Here is a 25,387-nt window from a genome sequence, read left to right as displayed (position 1 = left end):
TTGTCCGGCATCATCTTGGGGATTTGGAATCGCCTCTAGTTTTATATCCACATCTACTATTACATCCCCATTTAAAGGCAAATCTCTTACTCGATGAGTCATGTTGGTTGCTCAGAGGAACAGGTTTCCACTTTGCTGTCCAAATGAACTGCTGTTACGTCCAGCTTTACAAGTTGCACTATTTGGCATAGGGAACATGCTACTGCAGCTGAATGAAACATTTGGCAAAGAGAAATGCTCAGTCAGCCAATTGATAATCAGCAAGCATTTGTCATCTAAACTTCCTTTCAATCCAGTGCTCATTTTTTTCAACATCAATGTAAATCTGTTTGAAGTTGCTTCACAGCCGAACATTTCTACCGTCGTTGTCCTTGACTCTGTGAAAGCGAAATTCTCAGCGAACATCCAAACATCCATTCACTTTTGTCACAGCTCAAGAACACACCAAATCTTATTGAATAAGTAAAAAAATAAAACGAAATAAAATAAAATCACATCTGGACATCTCAAAGCTCGTATCCGAAAAGAAAAAAAAATCCTAACCAGAAGTGACACGTGTGAAATTGAAATGCTTTGAAACAATCAGTGTAACATTCCATTTCGAACACAAGATTGTAATCCTTCACTGAGGAAGGACAGCGAGGCTCATCCACAGGGTGAACTATGAATTGCTTCACTGCCTTTTGTTGCCTGACAGGAACCATATTTAATCAGCCACATGTACCACCTTATTAGCCTGAATTAAAAAGCGGCCCACGTTGGCCCACACTGGCTCCCATTGAAAATTCAGCAAATCGGCGAATAATTAAATGAGTATGTGCTGGAACATTGGGTGTTACTGAGAGTCTATAACATTCAGCAAGCTCAAATAAAAGAGTTGTTCCTGTGCTGCTGTGATAAGCTCAGACCTCCCTAATGGGCACATGAACGTCTCCGCTTTTCCTCCTACTCCAGTCGGCCACAGAAACACATTAATGAATTATTCAGGGACAAATAAGCTCTGATCGAAGTTTAGTATGTTTTTTATTGTTATTATTTGTATAGAAAGAGATTTACGGGATATAGGTGTCTGTGAGAAAGAAAAAGGAATGGGACCTTGACTTCTCTGGCATTCAGTGCTGATGGAGTGAACATTTTTTGCAGGTACACACCAGTTGCTTTATACAGCAGTGATGCTTTTGCAGCTGCTGATTCTGCAGAAATGTAACTACTAGCAGTCTGATTTTTTGTGTGATATTGATGCAAAGGTAATCTTCTATCTTCTGGATGCATGCTTAAATTCAGTGTTTGGAATAATGGCATTTAAAAGAACGGCGTTAGGTAATCTTTCAGTAACGGGGTAATCTAACTTATTACTTTTCCCGTCATTACAATGCCGTTAACATCACTGAACGTTAAATGAACTGAGCATTACTATGCATTGATGTAATAAACTATGCAATCCGAACGCACCCCTGGCTCACACAGCGAGTGAGCAGGTGGGTTAATAACGAGATAAGCGATTATGAGCCAGTGTTTTTTACACACATGCCGGCACACGGCGCCCAACACACACACACACACACAAAAAGTTGCCATTTACAAGGTGGAGATATAAGCACTACTTCAAATTCATTGTGGTCATAGGCAAGAACGTGCGTGTAATGTGTACATGTAATGTGTGACACACTCATCTACAAAGCTAGTGGCCAAAAACACTTTTCTTACAAAGATAATACTTGAAGTGCAGGATAAAACTCTTGCTGTCTGTTGATGTGCAATAAATATCGAAGGTTATGTACGAATACCTGTCTGTTCTACTCATTTCAACTGACTTGTGAAAACTGAAGAAAAAAAAAACAAATTCTTTGACATATAGAAACTTTTTTTTTTTTTACAGTAACACAAATAGTTACTTTCCCTGGTAACAAGTTACTTTTATTATAGAGTAATTCAGTTATTAACTTATTTTTGGAACAAGTAGTGAGTAACTATAACTAATTACTTTTTTAAAGTAACGTTCCCAACAGTGCTTAAACTTTTATCATTGTTAAAAATTTGTGTATTTAAGGATGCAATAATAGTAATAATAACTTATGATTTATTAAAAAAGGGTAGTTCACCAAAAAGTATTTTATGCTCCACAGAAGAAAGCCAGGCATACAGGTTTGAAACAACAAAAGGGGAATAAATCTCTTTTTTTTTTTTTTTTCATTGTTAAAAGTGTGTATTTAAGGATTCATTCACTAATATAATTAAACACGTCTAATATATATGAATGCATGGCTGCTTTTTGAATGGCTATAAATGGAAAAACATGCAGAATGTGTGATGCTTACTGTTCCTGGTGATCCGAAAAATCTTTTTTACAGTGTAGTCTCTCTCTCTTTCTCCGTTTCTTTGTTTCCATCTGTCTTGAGATGACTTCATCTTCTAATATCTTTCCAGTCCTTTGTCACATTGTTCCTCTCCATCACATTCTGTTTTTTTCCTTCCTTAGATCTTTTATTCTGCTCTGCTTCTTCTTTGCATACAGTTGTGTGTTATGCACGATATCAGAGCTGAGAGCGCTGACATTGTTTAGCTTTCTGATTTAAACCACATGAGTCACAGTAAATGTCTAGGGATAAATCTGGTCTCAGTCATTATTAATGGCAATGTGTTTGTGTCTGTCACTCTGTGTTTGTGGTTCAGCATTTAGCCAGTAGCTGAGCAAAAAAATATTTCAGTCAGACATCCTGCTGTTTATTTATTATGACAATGTCAGTATGGGAAGAAAGTGCATATGAAGAAGCCCTGCTGAACTCCCAAGCTAATTTAAAGCTGCTTTAGGTAGTAGACCAAATGAATTTGAGATTTTTTTCTGTAGAATCACAGATGACACAATAGCTAGCATCCAAAAAACTGCATACTTGTCTTTGGGGATTATATGCAAGAATGCAGTGTAGCAAATGTTATTTTTAATTGTACATGGAGATTTTTCATCAGAATGACGAAACGGGAGCTGGCATGTTATCACCCACACATTAAAACCTGCCACAGATTGTCTAATAACGGTCCACAGCCAAGCTCTGGATATATTGGAGCTAAACATAAGCTTACCTCAAACTTGTGTTTGATTTTGAGTGATCTCTCACTTTATCCCTCAGCTCAGCTATCACCCAAAATATCCCCCTTACCTGAAAAATGCACTACTCTCATCTTAGAGAGAAATGACACTTTATTTTTGTCTCTTCCACTCAGATAAGTGGGGATTCAGTGTGCCTCTGTTACACGATGGGTGGGGGTCAAACCATGAGAACTGCTGGAAAGGGAAGATGTTGGCAAGTTGGCTTTGAAATAATTCTAAGGCACCACATGCTCTCCGTTCCCCTACAGACAACTGCTGCTACATACAGAGCACTCACCAACGTAATGGCAAGAGCTAGCGAAAGCCCTGAATGGTGCACTCCACTCAGATTTTTGAAAAGAGTTGGCTTGTATGATTGAATTGTTGTTTTCCTCTTGTTCGGTGGTTTCCTCCAAAGTGTTTTTTGATGATACAGGTCACTTCTCAGATATTTCTTTGAGTATATGAGACGGCTGAAGACTGGACACAGTGCAGAATTGCAATGCAATAAGTCATTTTGTGTCAGCGAAAGCTTTGCTTTTGTGAATTTCATGGTGGTTTAATGCTGTTCAGGTTCAGATATTGGATAAAAAGGACCTTGACTGCAGACTTCAGAAGCAGAACTGTTGAAACTTACTTTCGGCCTGTTCTCTAATCTGTTTTACAGGAAGCTACTGGAACGCGGCATCATTTAACACGCCATCCTCGTACCTGCACTTCTCCACTTTTCAAGGAGAAACGAGTGCTGATATCTCCTTTTACTTCAAGACCTCCGCTCCCTATGGCGTGTTCCTGGAAAACCTTGGAAACACCGATTTCATCCGTCTGGAGTTGAAATGTAAGAGCCTGGCTCATGTTGTCTTTGTTTCTTCCTCTTTTTTTAATCCTTTTCTCTGTGTCTGTCTGTCTGTCCTGCTTCTCTCTGAATCCCATGGTTGTGCAATGCTGTGTAGTGTGAAATTGGAAAGAAGGAAGTGCTGAGCATGCACTTTAGAAATCTATCAGTACATCACTTGCTCACCGATGAATCCTCTTCAGTGAATGGGTGCCGTCAGAATGATAGTCCAAACATCTGATAAAAGCATCACAATAATCCACAAATAATCCACACAACTCCAGTCCATCAATTAATATCTTTTGTGAAGTGAAACGTTGTGTGTTTGTCATAAACAAATCATTAAAAAATAATTAAAGCATTTTAACTTTAAACCGCAGAATATCCGAATAAGAAGTAATGAAATGACAAAGAAAAGTCTGTTTGCAGCACTGATTGCAATACATTCGCCTCATATGTTCTGCTGATTGTTCTCTGCTGAATACAAATGGAGGCTTAAGAAAAACAAAACACAGGCGAATTAAAACATTCTGCATAATTGCTTATAAATGTCTGTTTGCTGACATTTTACAGCCTATTTCCCGCAAAAATGCCTAGATTATAGTTGACGCAGCATAACTGAGGATTTAATTTTTTTCGCTGTGTAAAAAAAAGAAGCAAAAGAGGCAAATCTCTATCATGCAGATTGCGTTTTCACCCTATAATCCGAGCTGGCTGCTCCTTCACACTGTTTACTGCACAATAGGCAATACAGAGCGCAAAAATACACCATTGCGGATAAATCTTGTGTTGAATGCAGTGTTTCATGTTTCCTGAAGTGGCTCATTGTTGCAGAACGATTATTGACTCTGTAATGTATTGTCTGTGTAAATCTTTGAATGTTGTTTTTATGTGCTTTGTCTCCCATTTCTGTACCAGCCGATTGTTAAAGAGACTGAAGGCCAGAGGAGAAAAGACCAGATTCAGCATTTACAATAGCTCATGGTTTTTATGCATACACTAACATACAATAAATTTCAAACTTATTTTGGATCTAAATGATAAACAATCTCTTTAATCATTTCTTTAACACCTTAATACTTTCGCTCGTATTTCTTCTCGGAGGTGTTCATCAGATAAAAAATTAATGTGTCGCTCTGATTGGCTGATTGCTCTGTCAGTGTCATTACACACATCTATTGTCTCATCCAAATCAAGTGAAATTATATTATAATTAATAATCAGTAATCACAAATTTGGTAACTATTAAAGATATGAGCTAAAACAATGGTTAGTACTGACAAATAAGACCTTTATTATGTAGATTATTTAGAATAATAACAATAATCTATTCTATGTACTTGTTTATTTTACTTTTTTATATTCCATTATAATATAAAATTAATTGACTTTGAAATATTCTAGTATTGTCCTGTCATATTTAGTGTTTTGTTCTTGTTTTGACTTCACATAAATGTTTTTAATATATTTTACTAAAAAAAATTAGATTTGATTATTTAAACTATCTTTATATACATAACTGTAGACTTTATACTGGTATTAGTTTAATTTATATTATATGTTGTAATATATTGTATTATTGTCACGGTTTTACGCTGCCTGAAGGAATACGGAGTCGAGGATAAACAGAATAAGGCTTTTAATAGATCCAACACAGGGGATATCCAACATGGAGCACAGAGGTAGACACACGTAAGTAGCAAGTGAAGACCCGACAAAACAGAACTGAAAGGACAAGGCTTAAGTACAAAGGATAATGGGGAAACACAGGTGGATGGAATAACTAAATTAACAGGGACATGGAACACATGAGGAAGATAGACACACCTGGGAACTAATCAAACTAAACACCGAAGACACAAACTGGGTCACGGGCAAAAACACACTAAATGAGTCCAGGTGTGTGACAGTACTCCCCCCTCCCGGTAGGTGCGTCCTCGCACCGTAGAAACAACAGGGGGACGCGTGGGTGGGAACTTGGGAGGAGGTTCCGGTGGAGGACGGACTCCCAGGAGGGGGCCAGCAGACAGGGACCACAGAAGGAGGAGCCAGGGAGGAGACGGAGGAAGGAGCCAGGGAGGAGACAGGAGCAGGAGGAGCCAGATGGTCCACCAGAGACCAGCCAGGACGGAGATCCAAGGTGGAGTCGACGGCGGGAGGAGCCATGGTGAAGGAAGGGTCGACGACACCAGGGGGCCGACAGGCGGAGACTGCACCGGTGGGTGAGGAGCCCAAGATGGAGCAGCACAGCCGCAGAGCCAGGGTGACGACGAGGATCCGGAGGGCCTAGGTGGAGCTGAAGGCTCAGGCGACCAAGGTGGAGGCGAGGTCCCGGCAGACCGCTGTGGAGCCGGAGTGACCGAGGATGGAGGTGGAACCGGAGGGAAGGAGGAGCCTGACAGAGCCGGAGGGATGGAGTGACGAGGTGGAACCAGAGGAGTGGAGTCCCGAGGCGGCGGATGGTCGACGACTGACCAAGGTGGAGCCGGAGGGACAAGGGAGCCCGGTGGAGCAGGTGGGATGACAGGCCACGGTGGAGACGAGGGAGCTAAGAGCCAAGGCGGAGCCGCTGGGTCGAAGGACCGAGGAGGAGTCCAGGGCTCGGAGGCTGGAGGCGGAGACAGGGCCTTAACACGCCAAGGCGGAGCTGGAGACTGGCAGTCCAGCGGCGAACCACTGAGGGTGAGCTGCGGGACTGACTGGCACCAGCAGGGATGGCGAGGAACTGGCTGGTCTAGGAGGAGGAGAGAGGAGAAGGATGGGAGGAAGGACAGGAGGATCAGGACTGGATGGAACCAACGAAGGAGTAGAGGGACCAGCAGGTTTGGGAGGAGGCGGGAGAGGGAGGCTGGGAGGGAATACAGGAGACACAGAAGGTTCAGGGCTGGGCGGAACCAGCGGAGACACAGAAGATTCACGGCTGGGCGGAACCAGCGGAGACACAGAAGATTCAGAGCTGGGCGGAACCAGCGGAGAAACAGAAAACTCAGGGCTGGGCGGAACCAGCGGAGACACAGGAAACTCAGGGCTGGGCGGAACCAGCGGAGAAACAGAAAACTCAGGGCTGGGCGGAACCAGCGGAGACACAGGAAACTCAGGGCTGGGCGGAACCAGCGGAGAAACAGAAAACTCAGGGCTGGGCGGAACCAGCGGAGAAACAGAAAACTCAGGGCTGGGCGGAACCAGCGGAGAAACAGAAAACTCAGGGCTGGGCGGAACCAGCGGAAATGGAGCAGAGGAAATGACTGGAGGAGGTAGGAGTGGGAGACTGAGAGGGTATACAGGGGAATCAGGGCTGGACGGAACCAGCAGGGAAACAGGAAAATTAGGGATTACCTCCATAATCCAGTCCATCTGATCCAGAACTTGCTCCATATGACTTTCAGAGACTGCATATAGCTCACCCTCAGTCGCAGGAGTGTGGGCAGGGCTTTCCTCCACGCCCTCGATCTCCACGAGGACTCCCACGATGCACGGTGTTGCCGGCTCACACACCTGGTCAGTCGCGCTCTCGAGATCCGGCTCCCTGTCAGTGGATGGCTCGGGCTCTGCGGCTGCGGTGGGCTCTGGCTCCGTGCGGCGTGATGGTGGCTGGCTGGTCTCTGGGTCGGGAGTGGGACTGGCGAGATCCTCTATGGGGCAGATGGTGAAAGATGAGCCATTTCTCGCCAGAGTCCACTCCACGAATGCGGCGAAATCCTCTCGAGGACCATCTTCGGACGACAACGCTCTGCATTTGGAATTCAGGCTGGTGTTGTAGAAGGTGCAGAGCGCGTCGTCCGGGTAGCTGGTGGCATTAGCTAATAGGAGAAACTGTCTGGTATGGTCCTCGAGAGAACGTCCTTCCTGCTTCAGCAGGAGGATGAGGAATTCGGGACGATAGAGGGGATCCATAGAACACTACGAAACAAAAAGACTTTGAAAACACAAAAACAAAACGGAGGAAAAAAACACGCAGTTTTCTATTTTCTTTTTCTGGTCGGGTCTTCTGTCACGGTTTTACGCTGCCTGAAGGAATACGGAGTCGAGGATAAACAGAATAAGGCTTTTAATAGATCCAACACAGGGGATATCCAACATGGAGCACAGAGGTAGACACACGTAAGTAGCAAGTGAAGACCCGACAAAACAGAACTGAAAGGACAAGGCTTAAGTACAAAGGATAATGGGGAAACACAGGTGGATGGAATAACTAAATTAACAGGGACATGGAACACATGAGGAAGATAATAGACACACCTGGGAACTAATCAAACTAAACACCGAAGACACAAACTGGGTCACGGGCAAAAACACACTAAATGAGTCCAGGTGTGTGACAATTATAAACTTATAATACTGTATAATTCTAAACTTATAATTCTTTAAACTATTATTATATTGTATACTTGAAAGATTTTGAAATATTCTATTATATTCTAATATATATATATATATATATATATATATATATATATATATATATATATATATATATATATATATACATATAATGTGGTATTCATAAATAGAAAGTTAACATAAAGATAGTGGAGTGCCTCATAGTTGTGTTCTATGCGCCTCTCTGATTAATACGTTTATCAAGATTGTCTTTATGTGATGAGCATTTCGGAATACTGTGTTCTGGGTAGCAGGAAATAATTTTTTCAGTTTTTACACCCTCACACACAGACACACACACACACAATCCTGAGCCAGGAGTGTGTTCCCCAGCTGTCTCCCCAGTCATTGGTGTATCTCTCAAGGGCTCTGAAGACACACACGGAGGGAAGGAAAGCTGCTTAGTGGCTCCATTTGTCAAATTCACACGTCCTGCAGCCTCTCTGTCCTCATCTCAGGGGCACGAGGGAACGTCAGGGTTACGGTGAGGCAGAGGATGTCACATTCCCTGCTCTCTCATTTACACACATTCCAGAATCCATACATAACCCATTATTTTTACACCCTACTGCTTTACCCTTCCATTGGACTGCGAGTAGAAGCAAATCTTGTTCTCTTTCCTCCATTTTAAATAAAAATAGAATAAAAAAGCTTCAGGTGTGACCGTCCAGAGAGAACAGCGACTCGCTTAGTGCTTTCTCAGAGGCTGGTGACAGCAAAACATCAATCACTTGATGGAGGAGTGCAGGGACAGAGACGGCCAACCAGGCATTATGCATATAGCACATGTAAAAGTCTGTCCAGGCCTGTCCATGGAAAAGATTGCACTGAGAGTATGTGCTGCAAGCAGGGCATGGATGCATACAAAGTGGCCCTGAATGAGCGTTTATTGCTGCTTGCTTTGCCCCAGCAGTGCCGCGGCCCTCCAGAGAGCAGAAGGTTATTGGCATCAGAGATCACTGAGGGTCTCGACATGACAGATGTGCTGCCTTTTCATATTCAGCTCTCATCCAGGGGCTTTACTCAACTCAGGAGGAACTGGCTGGTGTGTAGGAAAGAAAAATTACAAATAAGATCACATAAATATTTCATTATTTCTCCTAGAAAGCAGTGAGATTCAGTGGAGACTTTTGCTCAATCTCCAGATTCTCAGATTCACAACCTGGGCAGTTTGCTATCAAAAGCCAGAAAATGAACTCAAACATTTCTCTACAAATTCCTCTGATACCAAATTATCTGAGCTAGGCGAGGTATTAGTTTTATAGATTGATAAATGTTAAAATGTTTCTTTATTGCATGTTTACTTTTATTTCTTCAAAGTAAGTTTTACGTTTTCTATTTTAATCTATTTTAAAATGTATTTATCGCTGTGATGATAAAGCTGAGCAGCCATTGCTCTAGTCATTAGTGTCACATGATCCTTTAGAAATCATTTTAATATGCTATTTGATGCTCAAAAAGTATTTCTTATTATTAACATTGAAAAAGTTGTGCTGCTTCATACTTTTTTTCAGTATTACAGATTTGTAATATAAAATAGTTTCTGTAACATTATAATTTTATTTTCTGTCACTTTTGACAAATTTAATGCATCTTTGGTGAACAAAGGTATTAATTTCTTAAAAATAAATAAATAAATAAAAAGATCTTACTGACCAAAGAAGTAGTCCACCCCAAAGTCAATATTGTTATCCCAGGCCATTGGAAAAAAAAGAAAGACCAAAAGAAAGAAATTGCAATACTCTTTGGTCCTAGTAGTGGCACAGAAATTACTCACTTTACCATTTTTCTGATGTTTTATAGAGAATAGAGAGAGCAGAATTGAGCTAAAGAGTTGAGGAAGACACATTAAAAACCTCATCGGCCTGTCTCATGAATATTAATTAGGTGATGTAACATTCACCCAGTAGTTTTAAATAATTGAAGCCGAGTGGGTTCGAGCTATTTTAAAAACAACTATGCGAAGTGCAATGATCAAAGACATCAATCTTGCCTGTTTACTTTTCAAAACAATTAAAAAGATCACAGACGGATTTACCACTTACCATTTGCGTGTTCATTCAGGCTCCTGCCATTCAGTTTGTAAAGCCATTGTTTTCCATATGTGGACTACTGTTTTCCTTCTTTGCACCGAAGCCAAGCAAAACAAAGCTGTTAGAATACAATGATTATCTCCCAAAAAGTTGAGAGCGGTCAAACTTAGAAAGTTACAATGATTCCTACATCCCTGAGAGCAGACAGTGATGTAAAGAGAGCAAAAACACAGTTCAAGAGTGCATGTGTACTGTTGTGTGTGTATCAGTGTCTGAGTCTAAGCTTCTGTGTCTAAGCTTGTCGACCGCACTGGTAGGTCATCTACAGCGGCACCCACCGTAAACACTCCAGAGCTTTTCTCTAAAGCTGGATATTCACCTTCTGCATGAATCCTTCCTGAAAAGAAGAGTAATCAGGCCTGGCTGCAGGCCTGTGTGTGAGATTAAGAGTGTGTTTGGGCCAGTTGTGTGTGTGTGTGTGTGTGTGTAAGCAGAGAAGCAGATTGTGAAATTGAAGCTCTGCACCTTTTTTTTTTGCCTTCCATTATGTCTTATCGATTTATGCCTGAATCCTTAATCCTACTTCCTTATTTTGGCCTGCCTGGTTTTCTTCAGTTACGGCTCAAAACTGAGACACAGTGAAATCCACTCAGGGCATGAAATGAGTGGAGGGCACCACGTCGGGTTACAGTCGAGTGGGAGTTTGATTTCAATTGTAAATCTAGATCAACTGCCCTCTGCATTCTGACTTGGCGCAGCTTGATAAATCAAAAGTCTTTTTAAAAATCAGTTTTATGCATCATTTAGAGTTTTAAGTTGAATATTTTTTTTTAGAATTTTAGCTTTAATATTTTAGTGAATGCTCTAAAATGTCATGTTATTATGTTTATCTTGAATTATTTAACAAAACTTTTCATGTTGTGTGAATGTAGCTTAGCTGATGCCCTTAAATTGCTCTGTTCTGATGGTCTTAACCTGAATGAGAACAGAATAAAGCAGTTAATGTTAAATAAAGTACAGTAAGTTTGTTAAATAAATTAAACACATTTGATTATGGAACCCTGTTTCCACCACACAGGTGCTTGTGATATAATTAGAATATCATCAAAAAGTTGATTTTACTAATTTTGTTCAAAACGTTAAACTTGTATATTATATTAATTCATTACACACAGACTGATATATTTTATATGTTTATTTATTTTATTATAAGTGACAACTAAGGAAAATCCCAAATTCAGTATCTCAGAAAATTTGAATATTGTGAAAAGGTTCAATATTGAAGACACTTGGTGCAACTCTCTAATCAGCTAATTAACACAAAACACCTGCAAAGGCCTTTAAATGTTCTCTAAGTCTAGTGCTGTAGGCTACACAATCATGGCGAAGACTGCTGACTTGACAGTTGTCCAAAAGACGATCATTGACACCTTGCACAAGTAGGACATGACACAAAAGGTCATTGCAAAAGAGGCTGGTTGTTCACAGAGCTCTGTGTCCAAGCACATTAGAGAGGCGAAGGGAAGGAAAAGATGTGGTAGAAAAAAAATGTACAAGCAATAGGAATAACCGCACAGTGGAGAGGATTGTGAAACAAAACCCATTCAAAAATGTGGGGGAGATTCACAAAGAGTGGACTGCAGCTGGAGTCAGTGCTTCAAGAACCACTACACAAAGACGTATGCAAGACATGGGTTTCAGCTGTCGCATTCCTTGTGTCAAGCCACTCTTGAACAACAGACAGTGTCATAAGTGTCTCGCATGGGCTAAAGAGAAAAAGGACTGGACTATTGCTGAGTGGTCCAAAGTTATGTTCTCTGATGAAAGTAAATTTTGCATTTGCTTTGGAAAAATCATGGTCCCAGATTCTGGAGGAAGAGAGGAGAAGCACATGTTGCTTGAGGTCCAGTGTAAAGTTTTCACAGTCAGTGATGGTTTGGGGTGCTATGTCATCTGCTGGTGTTGGTCCACTGTGTTTTCTGAGGTCCAAGGTCAATGCAACCGTATACCATGAAGTTTTAGAGCACTTCATGCTTCCTGCTGCTGACCAACTTTATGGAGATGCAGATTTCATTTTCCAACAGGACTTGGCACCTGCACACAGTGCCAAAGCTACCAGTACCTGGTTTAAAAACCATGGTATCCCTGTTCTTAATTGGCCAGCAAACTCACCTGACCTTAACCCCTTAGAAAATCTATTGGGTATTGTGAAGAGGAAGATGTGATATGCCAGACCCAATAATGCAGAAGAGCTGAAGGCCACTGTCAGAGCAACGTGGGCTCTCAAAACACCTGAGCAGTGCCACAGACTGATCAACTCCATTCCACGCTGCATTGCTGCAGTAATTCAGGCAAAAGGAGCTCCAACTAAGTTTTGAGTGCTGTACATGTTCATACTTTTCAGTTGGCAAATTTTTTTTTAGTTGTCAGTTATAATCATCTAAATTAAAAGAAATAAACATTAGAAATATATCAGTCTGTGTGTAATGTATGAATATAATATACAAGTTTCACTTTTTGAATGGAATTAGTGAAATAAATCAACTTTTTGGTGATATTCTAATTATATGACCAGTGACTTTTTATCTCACAAATGTTTTTTTCTTGCAATTTTGAGTTCACAACTTTTTATCTGTTTTTGTTGATGTTGTTGTTGTTCCCGCCACCAGAAGTTTTCTTCTCAGAAGTAGAGTTAAAATCAATTCTAAGTTTATGTCTTGCAAATCTAAGAAACAAAAATCACAGAATTGCCAGGAGAATGTCATAATTGTGAGATAAAAAGTCACAGTTACTGTCTTTATTTTTAATCTCATTTTAATTATTGTTTTAATGGTACTTAAAAACCAAAACATTATTTAATGTAAATGCATATTTGTTTAAATGCATTTTTTGCATTATTGAGACACTGTTTTCCAAATGAATGTTGTTCAGTGCTTTGACGCAATGTATTTTGTTTAAAACGCTCTATAAATAAAGGTGATTGATTGATTGATTGATAAAGAAGGTACCGTATTTTCCGGACTATAAGTCGCACTTTTTTTCATAGTTTGGCTGGTCCTGCGACTTATAGTCAGGTGCAACTTATTTATCAAAATGAATTTGACATGAACCGAGACAAATTAACCAAGAGAAATTAACCAATAGAAAACATTACCGTCTACAGCCGCAATAGGGCGCTCTATACTGCTCAGTGCTTCTGTAGCCTACACTGAAGACATAGAGCGCCCTCTCGCGGCTGTAGACGGTAATGTTTTCTCTTGTTTCTTGGTTCTAAATAAATGCGACTTATATATGTTTTTTTCCTCATCATGACGTATTTTTGGACTGATGGGACTTATACTCAGATGTGACTTATAGTCCGAAAAATACAGTAGACATAATATTTTATTTCTTATTTTTATTGTTGATAATTGTTGTGTTTTCAACCCTAATCTTATAGTAATGTTTTTGTAGCAACCGCATGATCCTTTTTTTTTTTTTTTTTTTTTTTTTATTCTTTGATGGATAGGAAGTTCAAAATAACAGCATTTAAAATTACTATAACAGCACTGACTACACACTCAACTCTAAATAGAAAAATATAATATTATGATTTTCTAATACTTTATTGCCTATACACCCTCAAAAAGTGTATCAAAATGTCACCTTTATAGCTCGAACTGTCAATGAGCTCTGAGCCAAATCCTTCGATTCACAGTTGATCAAATCTCTGCTTGCACTCTCTCTCTCTCTCACACTCACACACACACACACACACTATCTTGTCTTTCTTCTGGTGCCCTCTGTTGGAATTATCTAGCATTATCTAGTACAATCTCCCTATTGTAACTCTAGCATTAGCCCAAGGGCAAAGAGCCTCTCGATGGATGATTGAATGATGGGTGGACGCCCACATCTGCTGCTTCAGCTCAGTTTCATCTCAAACACTCTCTGCCACTCCCCTCATATATCAGCTGAAGAAATTTTGACATCAACCACCATTGAATATTCATGCCTAATTTAAAGGCATAACTGAGCTTGTAACTCTCCCTTTCAAGCTTTTCACTTGATTCACTCATACAGTATGCATGCGGTCTAATGTCTCCTCTTTGTGATTGGAGTTTTATTCAAAGCTAACTGGTCTTTAAATACAAAATTAGACTGTTCTTACATTCTTTCTTTTAAGGGAATATATTTTGGGATTAACACACTAGAATGGTAAAATCTCAGTTGAGCCAAAATTATGATTTTATTTTTTTATTTTTTTATGCTTCACTTCATAAAAATGTAAAAACAATTCTCCTTTTCTCTATTGTTGGTAATAAGTTATTTCTAAATTTCTGCATTTCTACACATCATAGTTTTTGGACATGGAAATAGCTGTCAGGCTTGTTAGATCTTCCCAAAAGCAGCATTACTTTTTTTTTTTTTTTATGCACAGCAATACTCTTTGTTGGCTGAATGTGGATATAGCTTGGATCATCTGTGGGTTAAGATGGTGGGAAGAACCTTAGTCTCTCTTTGATGCATCTTTAATGAAGTGGAGGCTCTCTAAGGGCCTGAGGGAGAAATGGCAATGTGACTCTGCAGAACATATGACCACTTGCATGAGAGTCAAGAGCAGTAATAAACACATCAGAAAACCATCAGCCTTTGATGGGGTCCATACCCCTAAATATTACATTAAAAATTAGCAAGAGAAGGAAAAGTGAAGGATATAAGACTGCCTCACATGGATAAAAGAGATCACCCAAAACATAAATACACTCACTCATATGTCTTTCAAAAAAATAATTGTATATTTTATGGACAAAAATGAATTTTGGGGGATTAATTAAGATTTAAAATATTCTTTGGGAAATAGTGGCATCATGATTCCCCGATTTCAATTATAATTTCAAATTTCAAATATAATTTCTGAAAATTACAGTATGTTTAGAATAACCTCTAATTATGTGTAAATATCAAGAATATTTTGATTCTCCATTTCAAGATCCATTTAAAGAAAAGTCTGGTTTATTGCATTAGAATTTAATTCTGACTTGCAGAGTACAATGCAAATGAACATTCACCATCTGTATAAGAGTCATTCATGAAATGCACTGGGCCTCGACTGCTGTTGATTTGGTAGATCTACTCTCAGCCAGTTTGGCAGGCGATCTAATATATCCATATAAACACAAACCCACTTTTTCACTGCCATGCTGTTTGGCTTGTTGAGTTTTCCTAGTGAATGCTATAGCAGCGATCCACTGAATGCCCTCAGTTGTGTTCAACGGAGTGATCCACATAGATAAACAAACACACACAGAAGTGAAAACACTCCGCGAGAACAGTGACGGACTTTTGATGCTGCTGGCTGGCCAAGTGCAGGAAATCCAATTACAGGGATCACAGGGCCGGGAATGGTGGAGCAGCACTAGTCCAAACCACACACCTTCCAAACCTGCCCTCTTCCCCTCTCTCTCTCTCTCTCTCTCTCTCTCTCTCTCTGTCTTTTGCTGTCTCTCTCTCTCTCTCTGTCTTTTGCTGTCTCTCTCTCACGTATGGTCTGCAGCATTCTCAAATAAGGAATAACCCAATTATGGCTGTCCAGTTCTTTTAGTTAACAGTTCCGTGGAAGCATGTTGTTACAGTGGAGCGTTTTCTGAGAGCTTTGTTCTTACTTTTGTTTTCTTTTTTTCTTTTTTGTTCTATAATTTTTGTCTTTTGCTCACTGTTTTACGGAGGTCAAATTTAATCTTTTACTATGGCATCATCATTTTTTGTTACTTTTTTATTTGACATGTACATTTTTACCCCTCTTCCAGAAATTCTCCTAGAATTTCAGTATTAGACTATGACTGTGACTTATGACTATGACTAAGTCCATCATAAAAGGATGAATTATTAAATGTTAAAACTAAGATAGTCTAAATGTTTTCCCTCTGCTGTGGCATAATTTAAACATCTAATAAAGTTAGTAGTAATTTTGTCAAACTTGTGTTAGCCTGTGTGCCTACAAATGAGCTAAAATTGACTTAAATTGCTTTGTTCTGTTGGCACTGGGCCATTTCTCACAGAGTTCTGGCTGACCATGTCTTAGTTCTCCTACTCCTGTTCAGAATTTGAGATGTACAGGTTGTTCTGTGGATGCCAGTCGAACACTTATCCCTAATTCCGGCAACATCTGCATCAGAATGTAGTACAGTAAAATAGCACCCCCTTCTGAGAGCAGCAGGAACCCCAGCCAAAAATAAACCAGAAAGGAGCTACTTTATGTTTTTGGCATAAATAACAAATAAAATTGACTTTAGGCAGCTCACAAAAGCAGATGTTACGGGAAAAGCTGATCATAATGGCACAAATCAGTTGTGTTTGGACAGTCCAGTCACTGTGTGTGTCTCCCCGCAGCTGCCAGGTACAGTAGTATCATATCACAGCACTTTTCATAATTTTCATAGCTTTTCATATATGATGGTGACAATAGCAGTGGCTGACTATCACTGCAGGCTTATTGTGCTGCTGACACTAAGCTAATTGCATATTTAGTTCTTGCCTTCAGCATCTGTGCAGCCATAGTAACCCCTGCCAAATAATAACATTTCATTTTAGTGTTGAAATGGCAGGCATTCGTTTTTTTCTTGGCTTTGTACAGTACATATATTAGTATGTGTGTGTCATATTGCTCATTTTAAATTAATATTTACCCCCCGGTGCTATAATAAACATGAAAGCCCTCATTTCCGCTTTGAATTCTGGAAATGTCAGTCAGCTGAGCTAAACCTCAGAACATCACATTCTGAGCACATGGGGGCAGTTTGCATAGGACTTGTGTTAACAAATTTTGGTCTGTTTTGAAATACTGGCTTGTGAAAATGAACAGAAACAATGAGAAAAAGGAAACAGTTGAGTACCTGTTTTGAAAGAGACCAATTAGAATGTCTTAAGGGTCTCACACTGTTAAGTCTGCAAATACACACATGAAAGTCATTTATGTACGCTGTAATTTCGAAGTTTTGGATCAGTGAGAAGTATATAATCTCTTATTTTTACCAAGTAAAATACAGTAATATTGTGAAATGATGAGTACAAATTTTAAATTAAAATTTTGCTGAATAAAAGTGTTAAGTCTAAAAAAAAATCTTAAGGCTGGATGAGGGCATTGTTGCTCTGATACACTTCTGTTGTCAGGAGGATGTTTCTAAATCAGGATTTATCAAGGGTTAAACCCCAAGAGGCCTGGTCCTCTTGGGCTAAACATGACATGCCACAGCAGCAGTCAGGGCTCAAACACACCTCTCGCCTCTTCTCCTTTCTCCTGCCGTAAATACCATATCCTCCTACAGGAGTATAGCTGTCAATCTTCACTGTTTATGTAGGAGAATATGCAACACTGACTCATTAAAAGCTGTTGTGGCTTCAAATGAATTCAGCATGGTGAATAAACACTCTCCAACTCAGTTTAGGGCTGTTAAGAGGAATTTTAATGACGTGCTTGAGCGAGTTTGGTAATTCTGCATTTTAAGTCACAACACTGGATTGTTGTTCTGCAAAACAATTATTAAACAAAACAATTGTACATGAACATTAAATGAGCCATTTAATTAAAACATGCAGAACAACCTGTGGTTGACATTTCAAGTAATTGTGTAGTCAAGTAATCTAACACATAGAAAAATAGGGAATTTTTTACTTACAAATTAAAATGTAAGTTAAAAATAACTGTTATAAAGTGCATAAAATGCTTCAATATGTTTCAATATGATGCATATTAAAGGAATAGATCACTCAAAATTTAAAATTTGCTAAAATAAATCAATAATAAGAATGAATCACCCTCAAACCATCCAGGAAATAAATGAGTGGGTTTTTTTTTCCACACTGGAACAGATTTAGAGAAATTTAGCATTACCTCACTTGCTCACCAGTGGATCATCTGCAGTGAATGGGTGCCGTCAGAATGAGAGTTCAAACAGCTGATAAAAACATCACATGACTCCAGTCCATCAGATAATTTTTTTTTTTTTGTGAGGCTGCGTGTTCGTAAGAAGTAAATCCATCACAAAGGCATTTAAACTTTTAACTATTGCTTATCGCCATAATTCATACTAAAACCGTGATCCATAATAATGCTTCCTCCAGTGAAAAAGTTAATCCCCTCTTGTCCCCTGACATCAAAATCCACCAACATATTTGTTTAGAATTGTTTTTTGCTTGTAAACAGTGCTTGATCTGTGCATGTTTCTCTTTCTGATTCAGACGAGATGACTTTTTTTCACTGGTGAAAGCAATATTATGGGGCATTTTAGCCGGAAACAAGATTTTGAGGTTAAAGATGCAATAATGATGGGTTTGTTTGTTACAAACACACACAGCTGATGGACTGGATTGGTGTGGATTACTTGTGGTTTTTGTGATGCTTTTATCAGCTTTTCAGACTCATTCCGACGGCACCCATTCACTGCAGTGGACTTATTAGTGATGTAATACTAAATTTCTCCAAATCTACTGAAGAAACAAACTCATCTACATCTTTGATGGCCTGTGTACATTTTTAGCAAATCTTCTTTTTTTGGTTGAATTGTTTTTTGAAATATACCCTGATCAATCAGTTTGATCTTCTACTATTATATTTTTTGTAAAGGGTTCAAATTTTTTGTACAATTATTCTTTTTTTTATTCTTTATTTGTTTTTTGTTATACATGATCTTGCACAGAAGAACCAGTGGTGAAAGTTTCAGGGGTCTGCTGGGCATTATAATAGTTTGAGTGGTCTCTCTGTCTGTTTGTTTCTCTTCATAGCCCCCACGGTGGTGTCGTTTTCGTTCGATGTAGGAAACGGGCCGGTGGAACTGAACGTGTACTCTCCTACCCTGCTAAACGATGACCAGTGGCACCGGGTCAGTGCGGAGAGGAACACGAAAGAGGCCATTCTGCAACTAGACCAGAAATACAGGGAGGTCAGACCTGCACCTACACAGGGACACACACGCCTGGAGCTCTACAGCCAGCTTTATGTGGGTAAGGACCACATGTACATCCACATAGAATGTATGTGGGTTAGGACTACAGACAAACACATTTTTCCATACCCCCACCCCTATAGTACTGAAGCCTGTTAATACTTAGTTATATTGTTTGAGGTTGAATGACTGTTGTTCTCTGGTAGGCATTCATAATAATATTATTTGTGGGCTGCACAACCCTTGAAAATCTGATCTCAAATGAGATCTGTTGCTGATTAGGATAAACAAAAAGGATATTTCTTCGTTATCATGTTCCAAAAATACACAATTCCCCCTGAACCTCTCCAATCTCTCGGCTGTTCTTTTGCATCAGCAGTTCTCACGCACAACGCTCTATGTTCTTGTGTGTCTGAAAGTGGAAATGTATTTATAGTCTAAATGCAGGTGTAGCTATTACAACTTGCACTTAATGACATGGAAACCTGTGGAACCTGTCCGCCTCCAAAGTATGAAAAATTCCACTGTAAAGAAAAGGAAGTTGAAAATTGGTTTGACTGAATATGGCTGAAAAATGTCTTTGTGGTGTCGTGTGCTATGCTAACGTTAGCAAGGAATAATGTTATGCTTTAAAAGTGTGAAAAAGCAGTGTCACTCATGAGGCAATTATCTCTTGAACAGAATGGCTTTGGGCTTTCATTGTGCTATTTTGTGCTTTGATTGCTTTTAACAAATGACTTTGACGCTCATTAAGACAGGGGAAGATAATGCACCCCTGTGGCTCTCTTGAGAGAGCTTTTGGAAAGCTTGTCTATCTTGTGTTTTTAAAGCTTGACGTCAGGAAAAAAATCCAGATTTCCAAGAAGTATTTATTGATATCGAAGTGATTGGGTTTGTAAAGCAGAATTCTACAGCAACGGGCTATTATTATTATTATTAATGTTTGATAGTTGGATTATATGACATAATAAAATATACTATGCTATGTCATTTATTAATCAAAATAATAAAAAATACTATGCATTTAATTGTTCTTTAAATTAAATAAACATATGATAAAAACATCACAATAATCCACATGACTCCATCAGTCTTTGGAAGTGAAAAGCTTTGTGTTTTTAAGCAAGTTTTCATTTTGTGCTGAACTATTTCTTTAAAGGGACAGTATGTTGGATACTGCAACCAGCAAAATCATGGATTAATATTCTATTTATTGAACCGCCCAAGCCATATACTCTCCATGTCTCATTTGAATGTTTGTCCATGAAGCAGATGACATTTTCACTCTTATTCTCAACAGAGCTGAATGAGCTTTGCAGTCCAAATGAATGTTAAAGGTTGTCTAATCCTTGTCTGTTGTTTCAGTAGAAATGTAAAATGTTGGCATGACTCTTCATGGAGAGCAACTCTCAGTCTTTAGACCCTGACCCTCAGTGGGGAAAACTAGCTGGTTTATATCCACTGAGTGGACCTGTCCAGACCTGTCAGGCCTCTGTCTGGCCTCCTCTTTTCTGCTTATGAATTGCTGCTTTTCTGCGTGCTCAGTTTTTCAAACCATTCAGTCCCATGGCATCATTTATTGATAAAGCAGATTGCCCTTTACTTCCTTTAACCCATGGATGCTTTTGTATATTTGAATTTGTTTTGCATATATAATGGTCTCGTTATATTTAATGGAGGATTAAATGCTCGCTCGTTCTTTATTGTCATTCATTTCATGTCAAATAACAAGCAAACCTTTGATTTAGCAACCACTAACATGTTTACATTTGTTTACGGCGTGCATATGTCTGTATTTACTGTTTGCATGTATCTTTAATGCATCTTTACCATCAACCATCAAGTTGCTTCTTGTGATTTTCTTTTCTCTTTTTTGTTCTCTTTTAAACCTAGCCTTGATTATGCATTAAGTTTTCTCATCACTGCATTATTATTTATTTTATTTTATTATTATTTTTGTCTGTTGTTTTTATTTCTTTCATCGCTTGCACATCTGGGTGATATTGATTCTCAAAGGGAAGCCAGCATCATGGGCCTGTCAGGACAGTAGGTAACTTTTTTGTAAAATCTTCACCAACCATCAGTCTAGTGTAACCCAAAACTACTATATATATATATATATATATATATATATATATATATATATATATATATATATATATATATATATATATATATATATATATATATATACAATTAAATTTATATATATATATATATATTCCACTGGGCAGGACGGTCTAATAGATGTAATATGCTAATTCATTATAGTTTCATTAAAGAATAATTTCCGATTCAAGGCTCATCAGAGATGGAGGCAGTGAACTTCAAAATAGTTTTCACAGCTCACCATAACATCCTCTTTCCTCACTCAAGCTTATTCATGCTGTTTCTCTTTCAAAAGTTCAAACACATCCTGTGTTTATGAAAACGGTGCTGGTTAAAAAGTTTTGTGAAATAGATTCTTCAGCAACAAATGATGCCATAAAAACAGCTGCTGTGGTACATTAATCAAATTAGAACAATGTTGCAGAATAAACAGGGTGTTCATTAAAATGTGTGTTTGTGCTATATCTCATATTCTTCCTTGAAGCATGAGACATTGTGAATTTCAAGTATTATAAATAGCACACCATGTTTACTGTAAATTTGATGATAAGAGCTTTACTCCCAGGATTATTAGCAAAAGATTCAGTGAGTTTGTTTTGTATTAAATAGCCAACCAGGTCACCAGCTCAGTTAAAACTTTGAAAATGTGTTATCTGTTCTTTTTGTAGCCAAACTGCAATTAATTGAATCTCTATGTACTCCAATCTATGTGATTTCTTTGGAGGAATTGATCAAGCTTTCCTCATTTGGCAGTAATATAAATTGTGATAGGCTTGTACTTGTGGCTGTGTTTTTATTATTCACAGTTTGTAATAATTGATGCATCCTGCCAGGACATATACTATTAATCTAGTATTAATCTAGCAAATGATTGTACGATTTCTGTTTAATGGGCAGTTTTGTATAATGAAAAGATGTCCAGACAAGAAATCGAGCAAGTGACAAATGTTTATTTTCTCCTGGTAGTGGAACTCTAATGATGTCTAATTTCTCTAAGGCCTATTGTATTGAATGGTACATGCCATAATGAATGAAAGTGCCCAGAAGGACCAGAACTACTGGCTGAAACTTAATGTTTCTATTTTAACCTTCTGTATTCAAGCTTGTTGTTAAGCCTGCAATGAAAATGAATGGTTGAGTAAGTTTTTGTGCCACTTATGCTTTTATTAAGACCACTGTCAAGCGTAATATTGACTAGTCTTTGTCTCTATTTCTCATCTAGGTGCAGCGGGAGGTCAGAGAGGATTTCTTGGATGTATCCGCTCTCTGAAGATGAACGGGATGACCCTTGATTTAGAAGAGAGGGCAAATGTCACTCCGGGTGTAAAACCTGGTTGTTCGGGTCACTGCACCAGTTTTGGGATGTATTGCCGTAATGGCGGCAAGTGTGTGGAGAAATACAACGGCTATTCCTGTGACTGCTCCACCACTGCTTATGATGGGCCTTTCTGTTCAAAAGGTCAGTATGAATACGCAGTTTAGAAATTCATACTTTTAAAAAGTTTTCTGTGAAGTCTACACACTTTATCCAGAGATATGACACTGAATTGGTCTCTAAACTTGTAATGGAGCGGCAATCTCTAAAGGGCCACTCTTTACATTTAAGCCCCGCCTCCCTTATTTGAATAAAGTAATAGCATCACTGACATGAGCAGGCCCTTTCTGTCATTTGTACTCTATTTCGAGACCTCCATCAAGCATCACATGTTCTCCGTTTAAAGATGGCGACTCGCTGTGTGTCTGGGCGTCTGATGGTTGTCCATAGCTTTCAACATCTCCTTCTGCTTGAAATATGCATGAACAACCTCGTAATTGCAAGGTTTTAACTCACATTTCCATTTGACACATATTTACTTCTGCCTTCAAGGGTGTTGCAGTCAATATCGAATTCTCTCAGATTCTTTGCCTCTGGGTCAGTGCAATTGCTCCCACAGGCCGCCTTACATCTGTGGCTCAATACTACACATTACCTTCACTCCAGGAAGAGGAATCTCTTTGCTGCTTTATTTGGATTCGGAGCTATGGATGTTATTTGTTTCTTCTCATGTCTATATGCAATTAGGTGTTATTTTTCTAGATTAACAGGGTTAGTTCATTTGTACTTAGCGCTCTGTTCCAGGGGGTAAAACAGCTGAATGAGAGAATGCCATGAATAACAGATAAACCCGCTTCATCCTTTGTGTACATGAAATATTCAGTGCGGGTGCACATTGTCATGTTCGTTCACTCTCTTTCTATAACCTCTATTTACTTCATTACCCCGTGTTGATTTCCCATGGTTCTTCCGCTTCCAAACCATATGCAAGAAATCCTGCGTTGTTTATACTGCGTCTGTGTAAGACAAATCCACACACACTTGTACACGTCCTAGCAGTCGGGTTAAACGATCCGTGTAAGGACCTTTGTTCTCCCCCTCAAGTAAAAAGGTAATAGGAAAGTGTCCTCTTGGTTTATAGCTGTTGAAGAAGCCTCTCATGAATACAAAATATTTCGGTGATGTCAGTTCCCCTTCAGGATCTCAAGCTGCGTCGAAACACTTCTTCGGGAATGCCTTCAGCGTGACCATGCTCTGAATCATGTGTGTCATCAGTCTAAAGGATCGATGAGAAGTCACGGTCAGGGTAACGTAGTGACCAGGACGCTTAAAAGCATGTGCGGTGGATACAGCTGCAGCTTTTTGTCATTCAACAAACTCTCTGTGTGTGTCAGTCTTATTTGGTGTTGTTTTATTCATTTGCGAGTGAAAGACAAACATAAGTCAAGAGCGCTCAGCATCTCAGGCTGTGTGTTCCTCCCTGCCCACTCTACATCTTGAGTTAATTAGCTGATTGGAGTGTGGCACAAGGTGTCTTCAATATTGAACCTTTTCACAATATTCAAATTTTCTGAGATACTGAATTTGCGATTTTCCTTAGTTGTTATAATCATCAATATTAAAATAAATAAACATTTTAAATATATAAGTCTGTGTGTAATGAATGAATATAATATAGAGGTTTCACTTTTTGAATAGAATTAGTGAAATATATAAATTTTTTGATAATATTCTAATTATATGACCAGCACCTGTATATGCGTGTGTGTGTGTGTGTGTGTGTGTGTGTGTGTGTGTGTGTTTGTGTGTGTGTATTACAGTATTGTATATAAATAAAAGTATCAGTATAATATATGATTGTTTTCTTTAGCATGTTCCTAACTATACCTAACCCTCAAATCAGATAGATTGTTAAAATTGTTGTTCTAGGACCAACAAGAATGTTACCTTATTATCAGTATTGTTTGAAGAAAAACCTCATTCTTTTCCAGATGTTGGTGGTTTCTTTGAGGCGGGAACACTGGTCAAGTATAATCTGGTGCCTGAAGTGGTCGCTGCAGCTTCTAGCCTGGATGAGAAGAGCATAATCCACAACCTTCCCGTTGAGACCAACCTGACACGTGAAGATCTGACCTTCAGCTTCAGCACCTCCACTTCTCCCAGCCTTCTGGTTTATGTCAGCTCAAAAACCCAGGATTACATGGCCGTGGTCCTCCGTCAAAATGGTAACATCTTGTTCACTCAAAAAAAGTGTTTTTACTCTCACATTAAAAATTAGTTTTCCAAGGTGCCCACAACATTGTGTGGCCTCTGTTTGTAAAAACTGTTAAGATTTAAACTAAAGTCAATATTACAGATTTTTTAACTATGGTGACTTTTCAATGTTAGTAAAATCATCTCCTGAATTCTATTGCGGATATAGAGATTCCTACATGCGTATAACTTTGTGGTTGCAGACATATAGTCAACTTTCTCTCAAGTGTCAAATCAAGTTTCAAATATGACTTATGTATAGAGGCCCATGGACCAGTTTGGAGTAGACATCACATTTCCGTTGTTTGCAGCTCTGTGTGCATTGTGGTGGCAGAAAAACACTGGTAACAAGTGGAGGGAAATGTGTAAACTGCATGAATAAGACAAAAAAAATTTTTATTGTTGTCCCTTTGTATGTTAGAATCGTAATGCAAATCATTTCAGAATTCT

At 38.9% G+C, this 25,387-nt stretch overlaps 1 protein-coding gene across 1 annotated transcript in view; it reads left to right on the top strand.

The window, feature by feature from the left end:
• The window catches only part of LOC113066023 (contactin-associated protein-like 2), a 314,922-nt gene that overhangs the window by 261,416 nt on the left and 28,119 nt on the right, over nucleotides 1-25,387 (top strand). The window contains exons 16-19 of the mRNA XM_026237587.1: nucleotides 3,756-3,926; nucleotides 19,100-19,318; nucleotides 22,592-22,828; nucleotides 24,676-24,909. Coding sequence (XP_026093372.1) covers nucleotides 3,756-3,926; nucleotides 19,100-19,318; nucleotides 22,592-22,828; nucleotides 24,676-24,909 — 861 coding nt within the window. The remainder of the gene's footprint in view (nucleotides 1-3,755; nucleotides 3,927-19,099; nucleotides 19,319-22,591; nucleotides 22,829-24,675; nucleotides 24,910-25,387) is intronic.

Source organism: Carassius auratus, chromosome 49, assembly GCF_003368295.1.
Source record: "Carassius auratus strain Wakin chromosome 49, ASM336829v1, whole genome shotgun sequence".
NCBI lineage: Eukaryota > Metazoa > Chordata > Actinopteri > Cypriniformes > Cyprinidae > Carassius > Carassius auratus.
Note: the sequence above shows the minus strand (reverse complement) of the source record. Positions and strands in the feature narration are given on the sequence as shown.